Source organism: Mirounga leonina, unplaced genomic scaffold (assembly GCF_011800145.1).
Source record: "Mirounga leonina isolate KUSES-001 unplaced genomic scaffold, KU_Mleo_1.0 Mir_376, whole genome shotgun sequence".
NCBI classification, from domain to species: Eukaryota; Metazoa; Chordata; class Mammalia; order Carnivora; family Phocidae; genus Mirounga; species Mirounga leonina.
Genome location: NW_023270718.1, coordinates 4697675 through 4714709, shown reverse-complemented (window position 1 = coordinate 4714709; position 17035 = coordinate 4697675). Strand labels below are relative to the sequence as shown.

The 17035-nt window shown below is 55.4% G+C and overlaps 2 protein-coding genes across 3 annotated transcripts in view; one reads left to right on the top strand and one right to left on the bottom strand.

The window, feature by feature from the left end:
- Window positions 1-664, top strand: part of LOC117997963 (lutropin subunit beta) — a 1337-nt gene extending 673 nt beyond the window's left edge. The window contains exon 3 of the mRNA XM_034986492.1: window positions 340-664. Within this exon, the coding sequence (XP_034842383.1) occupies window positions 340-582 (243 nt within the window). The 3' untranslated portion in view covers window positions 583-664. The remainder of the gene's footprint in view (window positions 1-339) is intronic.
- A 301-nt stretch (window positions 665-965) lies between these two features.
- On the bottom strand, window positions 966-16951 carry RUVBL2 (RuvB like AAA ATPase 2). Of its 2 annotated transcripts, none has more exons than XM_034986955.1 (15): window positions 16587-16951; window positions 12249-12303; window positions 10759-10814; window positions 10308-10449; window positions 8260-8389; window positions 8035-8101; window positions 5639-5745; window positions 5443-5536; window positions 4920-5043; window positions 4482-4576; window positions 4261-4379; window positions 2233-2352; window positions 1717-1846; window positions 1222-1336; window positions 966-1090 (listed from the first exon to the last, which is right to left on the bottom strand). In XM_034986955.1, exons 1-15 carry the CDS (start codon window positions 16596-16598, stop codon window positions 1068-1070), a joined length of 1389 nt encoding a protein of 462 aa, XP_034842846.1. In that variant the 5' UTR covers window positions 16599-16951; the 3' UTR covers window positions 966-1067. The 2 variants fall into 2 exon arrangements, with proteins under 2 accessions (XP_034842846.1, XP_034842844.1); XM_034986953.1 differs by having other exon boundaries at window positions 966-1093; window positions 16587-16950.
- Window positions 16952-17035: the final 84 nt, after the last annotated feature.

Below are 17035 nucleotides of genomic sequence, written 5' to 3'. Positions count from 1 at the left end.
GGGGGGGGGGGGGGGGGGGGGGGGGGGGGGGGGGGGGGGGGGGGGGCAGCCCTGCTGGAGTGGGAACAGGTGCTGCCGCCTCAGCTCCGGGTGGGTTACTCAGGGCCGGGCCCACATCACATGGGAAGCGGCAGCCGGGATGGAAGGGTGGCCCACCCCCTGGGCAGGGGCTGGGGAACTGGGGAGTCCGAGCTGGGCATGTGGGAGGGAGGGAGAGCACAGGGGGTCTGCTGGACACCTGAGTCTGTGACCTGTGGGGGGCAGCAGGGGAGCTCAGGGGGGGGGGTTGCTGACCACAGGTGGATAGCCATGCCCCCCCCCCCACCCCCCGGCCCACAGGTGCGAGTGTTGCCGGCCGTCCTGCCGCCTGTGCCCCAGCCGGTCTGCACCTACCACGAGCTGCGCTTTGCCTCCATCCGGCTCCCTGGATGCCCGCCTGGCGTGGACCCCATGGTCTCCTTCCCCGTGGCCCTCAGCTGTCGCTGCGGGCCCTGCCGCCTCAGCAACTCCGACTGTGGGGGTCCCAGAGCCCAACCCTTGGCCTGTGACCGCCCCCCGCTCCCAGGCCTCCTGTTCCTCTAAGGGTCCCCCCCACACCCCAACTCCTGGAGCCAGCAGATGCTTCTTTCCTCCCCTCCTAATAATAAAGGCTTCTCAAACTGCACTCAGGTGGTCTTTTGTCAGGCTCAAGGTGCATGCACGCGTCTACACACACACACACACACACACACAATGCGTCCAGTTTCAGGGACGCCTGGGTGGCTCAGTCCGTTAAGTGTCTGACTCTTGATTTTGGCTCAGGTCATCATGATCTCAGGGTCATGGGAATAGCTCCGCACTGGACTCCACGCTGGGTGTCCTGGAGCCTGCTTAAGACTCTCTTTCTCCCTCTCCCTCTGCCCCCACTGCCACCCCACCCTCACCGCTCCATGAGCTCTCACTCTAAAAAAAAAAGAGAGAATGGGTCCAGTTTCAGAACCATTTTATATAAAGTTACAGTGTCAGAACTCTAGTAGAAAACAGGGTGGGGTGGGGTGGGGTGGGGAGAGGGTGAGGGTGACATCAGCTCAGGAGGTGTCCATGGTTTCGCCTTCTGTCGGGGGAAGGAAGGCCAGGTGGTCAGTGTGGCCCAGGGAGCAGGGCCTGAGATCTCCAGATCAGATACCCGCCTGCCCTCTGGGGCGGGTGACCCTGGGGACAGGCGCAGCAGGGGACACTCACTGAGCTCGTTGAAGAGAAAGGCATCCTGGTACTCCTTCATGTACTGCGTGGAGCGCGACTCGTCCAGAAAGAGCGAGTAGACCCGTTTGATGTCATCCACCTGCACTTCCGTGCCCTGACAGGGGATGGTCAGACCTCAGTGGGGCCCCTCTCGGGGAGGTGGGTCAGGATGGGGACTCTGGAGCCAGACTGCCTGGGTTCGAATCCTGCCTTGGCCACCTCCCGGCTCAGGGCCCAACCCCTCCAGTCCTGGGTTTCTTCATCTGGAAGATGGACTGGACAGCGGTAACTTGGAGCTGACAGACATCTACGAAGCACCTGCTAGGTGTCAGGCCAGGAGATACAGGTATAAACTCCACTGACCCAAGTTTCCGGCCTTTGAAAACCCCTGTTCTGGGATTAAATCCAACAATGCGCTCGGAGCCCCTGGAGCGGTGACTGGGGCACTCACTCACTCACTCACTCGGGCTGGCCCTGGGGGCTCCCTGGGCTGACCTTGCGTTTCCGGCACACCAGGCTGGCAGCCGTGATGAGCTGGATGGCGTAGCGCAGCGAGGTCTCCAACCCGATGCGTGTCAGCACTGTGTAAGCGTCCTCGCTCATTTCTACGTCTTCCTCCTCACACCTGTGGGCAGGTGCGGGGGTGGGGGGGGTGTCAGCCAGGGCCAGGACGCCTGGCCGGCCCTTCCCCCCCAGGGCACTGCGGGACATCCTGGGGGACATGTGGAGTCTATGTCCTCAGAACCACAGAACGCTGAGCAAGAAGGGCCAGTGAGGCACAGGCTGGGCCTGCAGCCTGGGCCCCCCGACGCTCCCCAGCCAGGGCTCTTTCCCCAGCCCCAGATCAGACGCCATTACTTGGATGCGCAGCCCAGCCGTACCTCCTGCAGACCCACACACCTTCCCCCTCAGACCTTGCCGCCCCCACTTGCCAAACAGGGTGGGTGCCAGCCCTGCCTCTCAGGCCCGCAGCCTGGTCCTGCCCCAGAACACCAGCGGCTCTGCCCATACCGGATGCGGAGGATCTGTTTTGTGTCCTTCTCACTGTAGGGAGAGGTGGAGACGATGAGCAGTCGGTCCAGCAGGTCGATGGGGATGCCATGGGGGCTCTGGTAGCTGGTACCCCGGATCCTGGGGAGGAGGGGGTCAGGGAGGGCTGTCAGGGAGATGCTCCGAGAACCAGCTCTCCATTTCCTCTCCTCTCCACCCCCACCACGGCCCACTCACTGGGCAAATGCCATTTAACCTTCAGCTCATGGCTGCTGTCACCACCGACAGTGCAGCCGCCCCCCAGCTGTGTCACCCCCCCACAGGGCTGGGCTGGTTTTAGCTAGGTATCTCTATCTGGGATTACTGGATCAAGGTCCCACTCCTCTGCGTGACGTAGAGCTCCACAGGGAAGAGACTGCCGGTCCTATTCCCCGCTGCACCCGGCCCAGCGCAGGGCCAGGAGCTAGAGTGGATTCTCGTTATTCATGGTATTTACGTTCTATAAAGTGGGGCAAACGCTCAGCAGCAAATGATGCACCACCGCTTCTCCGGGACGTACACGGTTAAGTTCTTGTGAGCCTCTGATCACAATATTTTTGTCAACCAACCAACATATAACCTGGTCCTATGTGCTTCTATTTAAAGACATCTTATTTAACAAACGTCATTGACTCACGCCCTTTGAACTCATGGCTAACGGCTAACACTCTGCATCAGGCCTGAATGAAGCTCATCTAACACACACACTTCCTCTATAAGGCGCATCCACCCCAGCCTTTTGCTTAGGGGCACTGGGCAGTGACGGGCCCCTTTAGACACGAAATCCCCAATAAAAGGCATAAAATGTGGCAAATGCGACACTAAACAGATCGGGAAAAGGACACTCATTTACAGCAGGTGAGCTGAAACCAGAAGGCAGGCGGGGTGTCACCTTGCACGACCTTGGTTTGGAGTGTCCATATCGGGCGACTCAAATGTGTTGCCTCTCCGCGCGCGTCTGCACCTGAGCCCCAGAGTGTCGCCAGTACGGACTGGGGGTGGGGGGGTGGGCGGGGGGGGGCTTACAAATCAACGTTAGTGAGAGGATGCAGACTCCCAAATACATGGTGTGCAGATAACGAGGAGTGACTTGGGTTTGCGGCCTGGCCCGGGAGGCGCCCCGCCCTCGGCTGGTCTCTCCCCGTCTGGTTCAGAGATCCAACTCTGGCCCTGACACCTTCTCCGTGCACGTCACGGGGCCTAGCTGTCCTCACCTGTAACAGGGGGCTGATACAATATCCACCTCCTGAGCTTATTTTAAGGGTCGGAGCGGCTCACCCGGGAAACAAGCCAGGGACAGTCTGCCCATTTGCCCCCTGCGGTGATGACGGGTGGTCCTCCGGGCCTCAGCCTCCTGGGGGCTGTTGAACCCCCACTTCGTCCTCCCTGTCCGCCCAGGACACAGACGAGGCAGAGAAGAAGGCCAGCTGGGACGACAGGGCGAGGGGTGCTGGCAACACCCTAGGGCAGGGGTCCCCAAGCTTTACCAGAACCTGGGGCGCTTCATGGCTCGGGAATGTTTCCCAGGCATTCTTAAGCCAAAAGTAGTATTAAGCTCTGTTCTGTAAAGTGGTTAGGGAAAAGTGAACTAAGTGTAGTGATTTACGCAGTGTCCAACACACATCTCTGTGCATCCCTCAGAAACTTAAACCATTCCGCAGCACTCTGTGTGCTCTGCAGCACGCTGGGATGCCTCGGCACACGGTTTGGGAAGTGTAGCCCCCGGGGTTCCGGGAACAAAGACAGAAAGAACATGGTCCCTCAGCTTCCTTACGAAGCAGAGCTGCCTGCCTACCGCCCTGAGCACCCGCCTACCTTGTTTGAGGGAGAAGCACAGCCTTCTGTCTGGGCCCCGGTACTTGGGGGCAGCCTTGTTGCAACACCCAAGCCCACACCCTTCCTAGCAGGGAGCTCAACAAACATGCCCTGGTTACCCTGTGCCTATACCCACTGCCTGGAGCACCCCATTTTCCCAGAGGCCTTTGAGGGACGGGCCAGCAGCTGGCTTACCGGGTGATGCCACGGTTGGTGGCCATGATGAGGACCGGCGCCATGTCACTCTCCAGGGCCCGATTGAGGAAGGAGAAGCTTTCAATGTCCAGCATGTGGACCTCGTCGATAAACAGCACCTGGGAGCCATTGGGGAGTACGTCAAACCCACCACCCGAGCCTCTCTCCTCCCATTTCCCACCACCAAAAGCCGCCTGCCCCGGCCATGCCCCAGTACTCACCCCAGGGATGATCTCTGCCTTGCCCTCCTCACGCCACTCAGCCACCTTGGCATTGATCTGCTCTCGGACTTCTGACTTGATCTCCCCTGTGTCGCCTGAGGGAGGCAGGGGTGGCGTGGGGAGGATCAGGCAGGAGACAGGGACCCAGGGCCGGAGGGTGGACCAAGATAGAGAAAGATGGGACACCAGGGACAGAGGGAAGAGAGACCAAGACTGGAGTGGCAAAGGGACAGCAGGGGTGGGAGTCCCAAACATCCCAGAGAGGAGGAGGACCGGAGACAGAGAACCCAGGAAGAAGAGAGGGCAGGACATGCAGGCTCCCGCTGAACCACCCAAGAGGGACTGACAGCAACAGAGTGGGAGACACGAACCAGGGGGTTGTGCTAGAGGGCGAGGAAGGGGGGTTGCACAGAGCAGGGCCAGTCTGAGGGGCCTCACCTGAGAAGAGAGCCAGGAAGCCCTGGGTGCGGGAGTTGATGACATCAATCTCATGCAGGGACACGGTGTGGACCACCTCCTTGCGTTTCTGGAGCTCTCCATCTGGACACTGCACGAACTTGGTCTATGGAGCCGGGGGGGGGAGGGTGGGGAAGGAAGGAGAGACAAGGGTGGAGAAGAGCATGAAAGAGGGCTCAAAGAGGCCTGCGTAGGGGGAGATCGGACTCTGGACTCCTTGGAATGGAGCTGAGAATCCAGACACCCCAGGTCCAAGAGTAGTCATCACTAGGGGATTCAAGAGCACTGAAGGATCGGGGGTTCCCGGAGGACCTCGGAAACCATGAGCAAATGGGCCAAGGTGAAGGGCCTTGGCTGTCCCATAGGGTACAGGGAAGAACCAGGAGTGCCAGGGACATGGGGTTGGGGTGACTGGAGGATCCAGACCCTCTGGGCCATGGGGGTGATGGAGGAGATGCAAACATCCTGGTGCCTGGAGTGAGGGGACCCCAGAGCCCTGACCCACCTGAGAGCCCATGGCATCATAGTCTCGAGCACGTGTGAAGGAGCGGCCCAGCTTAGAGATCTTGCCCGTGGCCTTATCAATGGTGATCACATCCCTGCAGGTGGCGGGGGTGGGGGGGAAGGAGGGTGGAAGTGAGGACAGGAAAGGGCCCAAGATCCCCCACCTTGGCCACCCAGTGTGGCCCCCTGCCACTCACCCGGCCTGGACTTTGTCCTTGGTCAGGGATTCAATCATCTTGGTGCCCAGGTCATATATGGTCTCCATCTCTGTGGTCTTGAGGGTCAGCTTGCCTACCTTAGAGCCCTGTGTATTTTTTATACATTTATTTATTTATTTACGTAATCTCTACACCCAACGTGGGGCTCAAACTCATGACCCCGGAGATCAAGCACACTCCACCAGCTGAGCCAGGCAGGCACCCCTGGTTTTACATTTTTGAAGGGAGGATGCATCCATGGATTTCTTCTGTAACAGAAATCTAACTTAAAGAACTATCTTGTGGGACGCCTAGGTGGCTCAGTCAGTTAAGTGTCTGACTCTTCATATCAGCTCAGGTTTTGATTTCAGGGTCTTGAGTTCAAGCCCCACGCTGGGCGTGGATCCTACTTAAAAAAATAAAAAGATAAATAAAATAAAATCAAAACTATTTTGTGGGGGGTGGATGCCTGACTGGCTCAGTCAGAGGAGCATGCGACTCTTGATCTGAGGGTTGTTGAGTTCCAGCCTCATGCTGGGGGTAGAATTTACTTTAAAATAAAAAAATACAATAAAAGAACGATCTTGGGAGTGGCTTTCTCTATGTTTAAATATTCTCCTATCATTTTTTTTTTTTTAAGATTTTATTTATTTATTTGAGAGAGAGAATGAGAGACAGAGAGCATGAGAGGGAGGAGGGTCAGAGGGAGAAGCAGACTCCCTGCCGAGCAGGGAGCCCGATGCGGGACTCGATCCCGGGACTCCAGGATCATGACCTGAGCCGAAGGCAGTCGCTTAACCAACTGAGCCACCTAGGCGCCCCTCTCCTATCATATTTTTAAAATTCAAAACATAATTGCCGGTGGATGGGACTAATTTAGGAGACTGTGGACAGGGGTTAAAAGTGCAAGTTGAGGGGCACCTGGAGGGCTCAGTCAGTTGGGTGTCTGCCTTCTGCTCGGTCATGATCCCAAGGTCCTGGGACAGAACCTGTCATCAGGCTCCCTGCTCAGCGGGGTGTCTGCTTCTCCCTCTCCCTCCACCCCCACCCCCCGGCTCGTGCTCTATCTCTCTTGCTCACTCTCTCAATTAAATGAATAAAATCTTTTTTTTTTTTTAAATTGCAAGTCAATGCAATCATGCGTCTGAAACCTATTTCCATTGAGAATGACGAGCAAATGAAAGAAGAGGACAGTGTCCACGCGACTAGACACAGGAACAGAAGGTGACTCGGTGTGAGGTCAACAGGCTTGAAGCATGTTTAAGCTTTCCATTATTTGGCATGTTACCAGCAACTACAACTTAACATGTAAAAGAGAATTACAGACGGAGAAAGCACAGCCTGGAGAACCCCGCGCCAGGTGAGAGAAGCCAGCCACGGCAAGTCCCCTGCTGCAGGACCCCGTGTGTAAGAACCGCCCAGAACTGGCAAATCCATGGACACGGGAAGGAGATCTGGGGCTGCCAGGGGTTGGGGGCCGGGCAAAGTTCTACTTTTTTATCTTTTTTAAAGATTTATTTATTTATTTGACAGAGAGAGTCACAGCGAGAGAGGGAACACAAGCAGGGGGAGTGGGAGAGGGAGAAGCAGGCTTCCCGCGGAGCAGGGAGCCCGATGCGGGGCTTGATCCCAGGACCCTGGGACCATGACCTGAGCCGAAGGCAGACGCTTAACGACTGAGCCACCCAGGAGCCTCTCTACTTTATCTTGATGGTGGTTCTAAGGGGATTTGCTTTATAATAACTTACTAACCACATAATTATTTTACGTGCTTCTTTACATCTGTTTTATATTATAAGGATGTTTTTATTCTTAGCTTAAAAAAAAAAAAGGGAGCAAATCACAACGACCATGTAAGCTGGATAGGAAATGTCTTTTAGTGCTAAGCTCCATAAAATCTCACAGAACAGGTTCTTAAGCCTGACCTTTAAGAATTAACTGTGAGAGAGTGCAGCAGCTCTTTCTGCCCACAGGGCCTGTCCCCATGCTTTGATGAAACTGCCATTTTGCACCAAAAAAAGAAAAAAAAAAAAAAAAAAGAATTAACTGTTAAGAGGGAGCGCCTGACTGGCTCAGTGGGAAGAGCATGCGACTCTCGATCTGGGGGTTGTGAGCTCGAGCCCCATGTTGGGGGTAGAGATTACTTAAATAAATAAAACTTAAAAAAAAAAAAAAGAATGAACTGTGAGAAACTTCCAGACCTTCTCTGTCATGACACCACTTGGTTTTAACTGCTCACGGTGTCACTCGCAAGTGGATAAACTGTCACTCTACTGACCCCCTCCCCCCACACCGTAGGCACGTAGAGGGCTCCCAACCTGTAGCTCAAGCAGTCCACGGATTCTGCCGCCCCGCCCTCCAGGCCTGGAGGAGGCCTAGGCTCGCAGCAGACTCACCGTGCCCGTCGCTGGCCGGTCAATCTGGATCTCCACCACCTCCCCTTCAATTATCTCAGTCTCCTCCCTAGGCAGAGAACAGGTGTGAGCAGAGAGCCCAATGCCTGGGCCCTTGGGAATGGCTAACTCCCATGAGCCCTCGGGCAGAGAACAAGTCAAATAGGGCAGGGGTCATCCTGAGGCCGCTGGAGGCTGGCTCCATCCCAAGCTGGGCCCTGTGCTTACTTGATGCGAACGCCAATAGACCGCCGGAAGGCCTGTGTCAGCGCCTCGGTCTTGCTCATCTCCAGCGAGAAGATCTCACTGCCCGCGATGGCTGTGAACGGGGTGTCAGGGCCCAGGGCCTGTGCCATGCCTGGGGAACAGGTGGTCTGGGTAGGTGGGTGCAGCCTGGCACCAAGGCGACACCTACTCTGGGGCAAACCAGCTCTCTCCGTCCTCGGGAAGGAGCGTAGCTGAGATGGACTCAGCACTGGGGGCAGACACGGAGACGCGGAGAAAGCTAGGGATGGCGGGCGGCGTAGGGAGGCCTGGTTTCGAGCCCCATGCTGCCCAGAGGGCCAACTTCATGACCCTATAATCTTGCCACGCCTGTCTCCCAACCTCTAGGAGCTGTTTAGCCTCCAGGCTCGGGGGTAATGAGCAGGTAGAGGCCCAAAGAGGGTGGAAATAGTCAAGGGTGGTGGCTCTAAAGCCAGACCGCCCAGGTTCGAATCCTGGCTTCACCGCTTAGCACCGTGTGATCCTGAGAAGCCTTGTCTGCTCTGAGCCTGTTTGTCTCTCTGTAGAATGGGGACCACAACAGAACAAGCGCTGGCGTGGGAGGCACCCTGCAGAGAAGCGATCTGGGGGCGGCAGGCAGGCACTGGTGCTCAACCATGAACCTGCCACATGACCGGGAACCAGCCCGGGGACGGGTCTTCTGTCTGACCTGGGGTTGGCTGGCGGACAGCGGGGCTGATCCTGCGGTCACTCCAAGCACCACACCGAGTCTCACAGACAGGAAGTCACTGAACCCTTCCAACCAGTGTGAGTTGGGGACTCTTCCTAGTCCCCTTTACAGACATGGGCCACACTCTGTGCCAGGCAATCCCATTCCCTATTGTCTGCCCGGGAGACTCCCAGACACCCTACAAGTCTTGGCTCAGGGCCTGACTTATCTGGGAAGGCTCTCCTGATAACTGTCACCGCATCCCTCCCTGCTCCCTCAGTAGGGTCAGGAGCCTACTCTGTCCATTACAGCACACACCACCCTGGAAGGAACTGTGTCCCCAAGCCTAGAAACTCCCTAAAGTCAAGGCTTTGGTCTTACTCATCTAAGTGTCCCCAGTGTCTGGCCCAGGACCCCCACTTCACTAAAGAAGCAACGGTCCACATTAAAACAAGAAATGTGGGGTGCCTGGGTGGCTCAGTCGTTAAGCCTTCAGCTCGGGTCATGATCCCAGGGTCCTGGGATCGAGCTTCACATCTGGCTCCCTGCTCGGCAGGAGGCCTGCTTCTCCCTCTCCCACTCCCCCTGCTTGTGTTCCTTCTTTCACTGTCTCTCTCTCTATCAAATAAATAAAATCTTAAAAAAAAAAAATAAGAAATGTGCTAATGTCTCATCGTGTCGCAGCAGAATGTTAAGGATATGATTAAGTTCTGGTCAATAAGATATAAGCAAAAGGGTGTGGGAGTCCCAAGACTGCTGCTTAAAGAGAGCTACCTTTTTTTTTTTTTTTAAAGATTTTATTTATTTATTTGAGACAGAGAGAATGAGCGAGAGCACATGAGAGGGGGGAGGGTCAGAGGCAGAAGCAGGCTCTCTGCCGAGCAGGGAGCCCGATGCGGGACTCGATCCAGGGACTCCAGGATCATGACCTGAGCCGAAGGCAGTCGCTTAACCAACTGAGCCACCCAGGCGCCCTAAAGGGAGCTACCTTTAAAGGGAGGGAGGTACACAATCATTGCAAGATCCCTTTCTCCTTCCCCCTACGTGAGAGTATAGGTGGGAAGGCTGGAGCTTAGGCAACCCTCTTGGAACATGAGGTGACCCTGACATGGAAGCAAGTACAGAGGATGTTGAGGTGGGAAGGCAGAATACTTTATGGAACTGCTCAACAAGCCCTAGGTGGCCTACGCTCAGAAGCTTCTATGTGAGAGAATGAACCAGAGGGCTTACGCCCCTGCCATTTGCAGCTGTCTGTTAAATGTGGCTGAACCCAACCTGGATTTACACAGTAAGGATTATCTGGCAGAGACCAGAAGAGCTCCTGCCCCGACAAGCTTCTTACCCATGGCGATGGCCGTCTTCCCGGTGCCTGGCTGGCCAGCGATGAGCACCGCCCGCCCTGCGATCTTCCCTTCCCGGATCATCTCCAGCACAACACCAGCTGCCCGTCGGGCTGCCAGCTGCCCCACCATGCCCTGGGAAGCCTGTGGGGTGAGAGGTGAGAGCACACCAGGGGACTTCCTACTGGGCTGCCACCCCATTTCCCCCACCTCCAGGCCAGGGAGACAAAAGGGCATGCTGTTGGCTAGGACTTGGGGAAAAAGCTAAAAACAAAAGCCAAACCTTTTCCACCCCCATTTTTTTTTTTAAACTAATAAAACTCTACACGTGGTTAAATTTTATAGCTAGGCAGCCAAAGGTCTGGGAGACCCTAACACTCCCTAGGGCCCTGGGGCCCCCGTGCTCGAGGCCTCCCTGGGTCAGCCTTCCCACCCCACCGCCCTCAGCCCTACCTGCCGGGGCTCCAAGGCATCGTCCAGCCCCAACCCCCGGATGTGGGAGTGAGCGCCTGTGTCAGGGGAAAGAACCAGAAGACAGTTACCAGCCAGCTCGGGATAACGTGCGGCCTGAGGAAAGGGACTTCGTCTCGCAGTCCTGGCTTCCTCCTTGGTCAGATGGGGAGTCCGAGTCTCTACCTCACTGGGAGGATGGCTGGTCGGGGCAAATGCTTAATAAATCGGAGCTGCCCTTAGGATACAGCATAGTGGCCCAGAATCACTGGGACCTGGTTGGCCACATCATCAGACCAGGATCTAACCGTGACAGCCAACGATCACAATTACTTTACGTCTATAGCCTACGGGGCCCCACAGATTCTCATTTCATTCCACGTAACCCTGAGAAACAGAGTGCTAGCTATTTCCACCCCAGAGGGCTTCTGGGGCTCAATAACCTCCTCAGGCCCTCACCGACATGAAGTTGAGGAGGGAGCCCAGAGAGGTCAGGCCCCTTGCCCAAGACCACACAGCCGAGCAAGAGGTAAAGACCTGGGATTTCAATGTCTCACACTGGACCGGGGCTGGGCAAACTATAGCCTGTGGGCCAGTCACTTGTTTTTGCAAATAAAGTTTTATCGGCACACCGCCGTGCCCATTCCCTTACACACTGCTTGTGGCTGTTTTCACACTGCAACAAGAGAACTGAGTATTTTCCACAGACAAGAGATTTACCGTCTGGCCCTTTAAGAAAAGATCTGCTGACCCCAGCACTAGATTGTAAGCACCCTGAGGGCAGGTACTAGGTGCAGTTAGTGTCTAGGGGGTCCTCAGCTCCAACAGCGCCCGGCCCTCTGACAGCTGAAACGTGTTGGCCCCTGCACTTTAAGGGCTTTATACGCCTGACCTTATGGAATCTTATATCAACTCATGAGGTGAACCACCTTTGCCCCATTTTGCAGATAAGGACACTGAGAGCAACTAGCCTCTTGCAACGGAAGTGGTCCCCAGCAGCGGCCTCCAGAACCCATGTTCCTAGCCACAAGCTCTTTACCTCAGGGCCTCTCTTGTAGGCACTGAGTGAACGAATGTGCACGAACGAGTATAGTCTCTTCCACGCAGGTAAAGCTCTTTGTGGAGGCTACACCCTTCTGGTCCACTACACCCCAACCTCGTGCTCCTGGATTCACAGCCTACTCCGTGGGTGAGCTGGGACCCATGGCTTGACTGCTCTGAGTCTCGGTTTCCTCGGCTACAATACGGGATGACAGTCGCTATGCACATCTCCTGGGATGGCTGTGAGCACTTGGCAGGTCACAAACTCATGTGTCCACTGGTTATCTGTTTAGCACACAGCCAGAAATGACCAGACCTCATCTCTGCCCTCATTGCAGATGCCACGGTTTGTGCTGAGTGATGGGACAATCAGTTCTGGGCCAAGCCCAGCAGGCACTCCTGGGCAGGCTGGCTCTGTTGTGGGCAGGCAGGGTCTGGACGTGCTCACTCACCGATACGCTCAATCCTCGTCACATCTCGGATCTCTGGGACCTTGGTTGTGGCCGTCTGGGAGCGGACGAAGACATGTCAAAAGAGTCAGATGATCCCAGTTTTCACCACCTCCTCCTCTGTCCCTCCCGCCCACGTCCCGGGAGGCAGTCCTCTCCATTCCTTTTCCCTACAGGCAGGCCAACAGCCCAAACATCCGTCACTCCCACCCTTCTCGTTTGTCACCAACTAATGCTGGTTGGTTGACCCCAGTACACTGAGTCCCAGAAAGACAAGAACCGTGTCTGTCTCATTTATAGTTCTGTCCCCAGGGCCTAGCACATTATTTGGTGCCCAGGAATTATTTGGTGAAGGAAGAAGTCCTCCCTGCTCCCATGATTGGAAGGACAGACATCAATGCTTGGTCCCCGATTGCCCAGCCCCCTTGTACCGCGCTGCCCGAATCTCTGTCACTAGGCCTTTGCATGTGCATGTCCCAGAGTCCAGCCTGCTCTCCCCGCCTCCCTCACTGAATGAGATCAAGCGACGCTCATGAAGGGAGGCCCTCCCTGACCTCTGCCCAGCCTGACTTGTTCCAGGATCTCTGGATGTCTGGACAGAATGAAAGGTCTCCCTTGGGAGCCCAATCTCCCCATGTAATCTCACATTTAGGAGGGAGACTGTCCGATCAGTGTTCTCAGCTCCAGTGGATGGGAGTCCCATGAAGGGCACAGCCTACCTCTTGCTTGTTCACTTGGGGTTCAACATTTGGGGTTTGGATGAATGATGTACTGAAGTCTGAGCTGATTCAACAAGCAGGGACTGAGTCCTCTGGTGTCCCCAGCTCTCTGAAAAGAGGAGCCAGTGACCATTTCTTCTCATATAGGGGAGAGAGATAAGTACCCCCTGGGACAATTCAAGAACCCCCAGAAGGTTCACACAAGTGTTCACAGCAGCATTATTCACAAAAGCCAAAAGGTGGGAAAATCCAAAATGTCCATCAACAGATGAATGGATAAGCAAAACGTCGTTATGTCCACACCTGGAATATTATTCAGCCATAAAGAGAAAGAAAGTTCCAACATATGCCCTAGTGTGGATGAACCTTGAAAACATCATGTGAAGTGAAAGAAAGTGGACACAAAAGGTCACATATGGTATGATTTCACTGACATGAAATGTCCAGGATAAGCAAATTCATAGAGACAGGAAATACACTGGTGGTGGCCTAGGGCTGGGGGTATGAGAGGATTGGGGGATGATGGCCAAGAGCTATCTACAGGGTTTCCCTCTTGGGAGGATCAAGATGTCCTAAAACTGACTGAGCTGACAGTTCCACAACTGTGAACATACTAAAAGCCACTGAACTGTACACTTTATTTTTTTTTTTAATTTATTTATTTGAGAGAGAGAGAGCACACATATGGAGAGGGAGAGGGAGAAGCACACTCCCCACTAAGCAGGGAGCCCAATGTGGGACTCGATCCCAGGACCCTGGGATCATGACCTGAGCCGAAGGCAGACGCTTAACAACTGAGCCACCCAGGCGTCCCTCTGGTCGTGCTTTTTTATTTTTTATTTTTTAAAGATTTTATTTATTTATTTGAGAGAGAGAGAGTGAGAGAGAGAGTGCAAGAGGGGGTAGGGTTAAAGGGAGAAGCAGACTCCCCGCCGAGCAGGAAGCCTGACGTGGGGCTCGATCCCGGGATCCATGAGATCGTGACCTGAGCCGAAGGCAGACGCCTAACCGACTGAGCCACCCAGGCGCCCCTAAACCGTACACTTTAAATGGGTAAATTGTATGGTATGGGAGGGGCACCTGGGTGGCTCAGTCGTTAAGCATCTGCCTTCGGCTCAGGTCATGATCTCAGGGTCCTGGGATCGAGCCCCGCGTTGGGCTCGCAGCTCCACGGGAAGCCTGCTTCTCCCTCTCCCACTCCCCCTGCTTGTGTTCCCTCTCTCGCTGTGTCTCTCTCTGTCAAATGAATAAATAAAAAAAAATCTTTAAAAAAAATTGTATGGTATGTAAATTATATCTCAATAAGGCTGTTAAAAATCTGGGCGGTGGGTCCTAAGCTGTATTATTATCTGACACTGGAGTATTTCACAATTTCTTTCTTTCTAAGTTTATTTCTGTAAGGAATCTCTACACCCAACATGGGGCTTGAACTCATGACCCTGAGATCAAGAGTCACCTGCGCTCCACTGACTGAGTCAGGTGCCCCTCATGATTTCCAGCAAAGGAAAGGAAAGCCTAAGCAGCCAGCCTGCTGACTCAGTCCCTTGGCCACCTGCCCCCAACCCTTCTTCCCTCCCACAGGTCTCTCTTCTTCCACCAGGAGAGGAGAGGAAAGCATCCAACCTAATGGAAGCCTCCAGTCTCTGGAGTTTAGACAGTAGCCACCACATGGTCACAAGCTTCCCTCCCACCTATCCTCTCCTCATAAAAGGCTAGAACCAAGAGCAGTGGACACTGGCCCCAAACTATCAGAAGACTCAGAACATAGCTCTACACATCGCGACACATCCTATCAGACCCTGTTTGTGGCAATAAATGGGCATGGATCCAGAAGTCCCAACTATGAGCAATCCCAACACAAACAGACCTGCCTCCTACAAGGCCTTCCTTTTCACCAGAAGCCTCTCCTACGCTGTGCTGCCCACTGACCCCATGGAAGCAGAGGTTATTTTATTTTATTTTATTTTTTAATATTTTTATTTATTTATTTGACAGAGAGAGACACGGCGAGAGAGGGAACACAAGCAGGAGGGGTGGGAGAGGGAGAAGCAGGCTTCCCACCGAGCAGGGAGCCCGATGCTGGGCTCGATCCCAGGACCCTGGGATCATGACCCGAGCCGAAGGCAGACGCTTAACCGACTGAGCCACCCAGGCGCACCAGCAGAGGTCATTTTAAGACTCGGCATCCACTATCCCCTCAAACTTCCAGTACTTCATCAATGTCCATGGGACCTGGGTCTCAGGAGTGTGGCCATCACCTTTCTTCTTCTGCTTCTGCTCCCCAATCCACCCCCTTTGCCATGGCAGCAGCCACAGACTCAAATTCCAACCCACCCCCCACACCAGTAACTATCGCCCCCACCCCTCCTCCATCCTGACCAGGGTCACTATGGGAACCAAGGTAGCCGGAAGCCCAATTCAACCCCCAAGCTAAGGCCACATCCCTTCTTCATTCAGATGTTTCTCAAGCAAGTGCCAGGGCCAGTGTACCCGGTCTCTCCTTTACAGAGCTCATGCATTCATTCATTCATTCATTCAAACATTCAAGTGATAACCTACGGAGCGTCCGCACTGAGTATTAGGTGCTGAAATACGAAAATGGCCCAAACAATCCCATGACAAGATCCCCAGCCAGGTCCCCTTCCCCACAGACACCCTCCAGGTTCTCAACACTCTTGTGTGTGGCTCAAGGCTAAGCAACTTCACACTCTCAAGCACACAGGACAGGTCCTCACCTGAGCTTCCTCCTGTATTCAGGTGCCATTCATACCATCAACAACCCAAGGCCCCTGAATGGCTTGAAGCCCAAGATACTACAATCCTCATCAAACTTTAGGGCAAAAGTCTGCAGAACTGGCTACCGGATTGTGCCCAGAGGACTGGAAGATCGCACCACTGACACCTTGAATACCACTTGAATCCAGGATTCCAGGATACCAGCCGCTTTACTCCTCCTCAGACCCAGGAGTCCTCGCCCCCAGCCTCCTCATCCCTCAGACGCAGGAGCCCGGGACCCCAGGCCCCTCCTCCCTCAGACCCGGGAGTCCAGACCCCCCAGCCTCCTCCTCCCTCAGACCCGGGAGTCCTGGCCCCCAGACCCTCTCCTCCCTCAGATCCAGGGGTCCAGGCCTCCAGCACCCTCCTCCCTCAGACCCGGGAGTCCAGACCCCCCAGTCTCCTCCTCCCTCAGACCCGGGAGTCCTGGCCCCCAGACCCTCTCCTCCCTCAGACCTGGGAGTCCAGACCCCCAGTCCCTCCTCCCTCAGACCTGGGAGTCCAGACCCCCAACCACGTCCTCCCTCAGACCCGGGAGTCCTGGCCCCCAGGCCCCTCCTCCCTCAGACCCGGGAGTCCAGACCCCCCAGCCTCCTCCTCCCTCAGACCCGGGAGTCCTGGCCCCCAGGCCCTCTCCTCCCTCAGACCCAGGGGTCCAGGCCTCCAGCACCCTCCTCCCTCAGACCCGGGAGTCCAGACCCCCCAGCCTCCTCCTCCCTCAGATCCAGGGGTCCAGGCCTCCAGCACCCTCCTCCCTCAGACCCAGGGGTCCGGACCCCCAGCACCCTTCCCGCTCAGTCTCGGGGATGCGAGTTCGCTCCTCAGCTCTCCCCACGCCAGCACTCACCACGGTTGCCATGATGCTCACCAACCGCCAATATCCTAGCGGAAACGGAAACGCGCTAGGAACAAGGAGTTCTGGTCCCTCTAGACCGCCAGGTCCTCCAAAGATCTCGACGTCTCCTCATAAATATGCAAACTCTCCTTGCGGGGGCGTGGCGTCACTTTTTAGGCCCCGCTCCTCCGCCGAGACTGAACTGGTAAAGGGGTTCCCGGAACTCCTGGGTCGGTTCCCAACGCCTCCCGGCCCCTCCCTTTACCCAGGCCTCCTTGCTGAGGCGGATTGCAAAATTCTTAAGACTTCTTTGGGCAACCACACGTTCCCCACGCTCCCTTTCCTCCCTATTCCACCCTCTTCTCTCCCCGCGAACTCTGTGGCCTCAAGATTAGGATTGACAGAGTTGAGGGCCAATCTGCTAGCGCAGCGAGAAGCCACGCCCCCTAAAGCTCTCATTG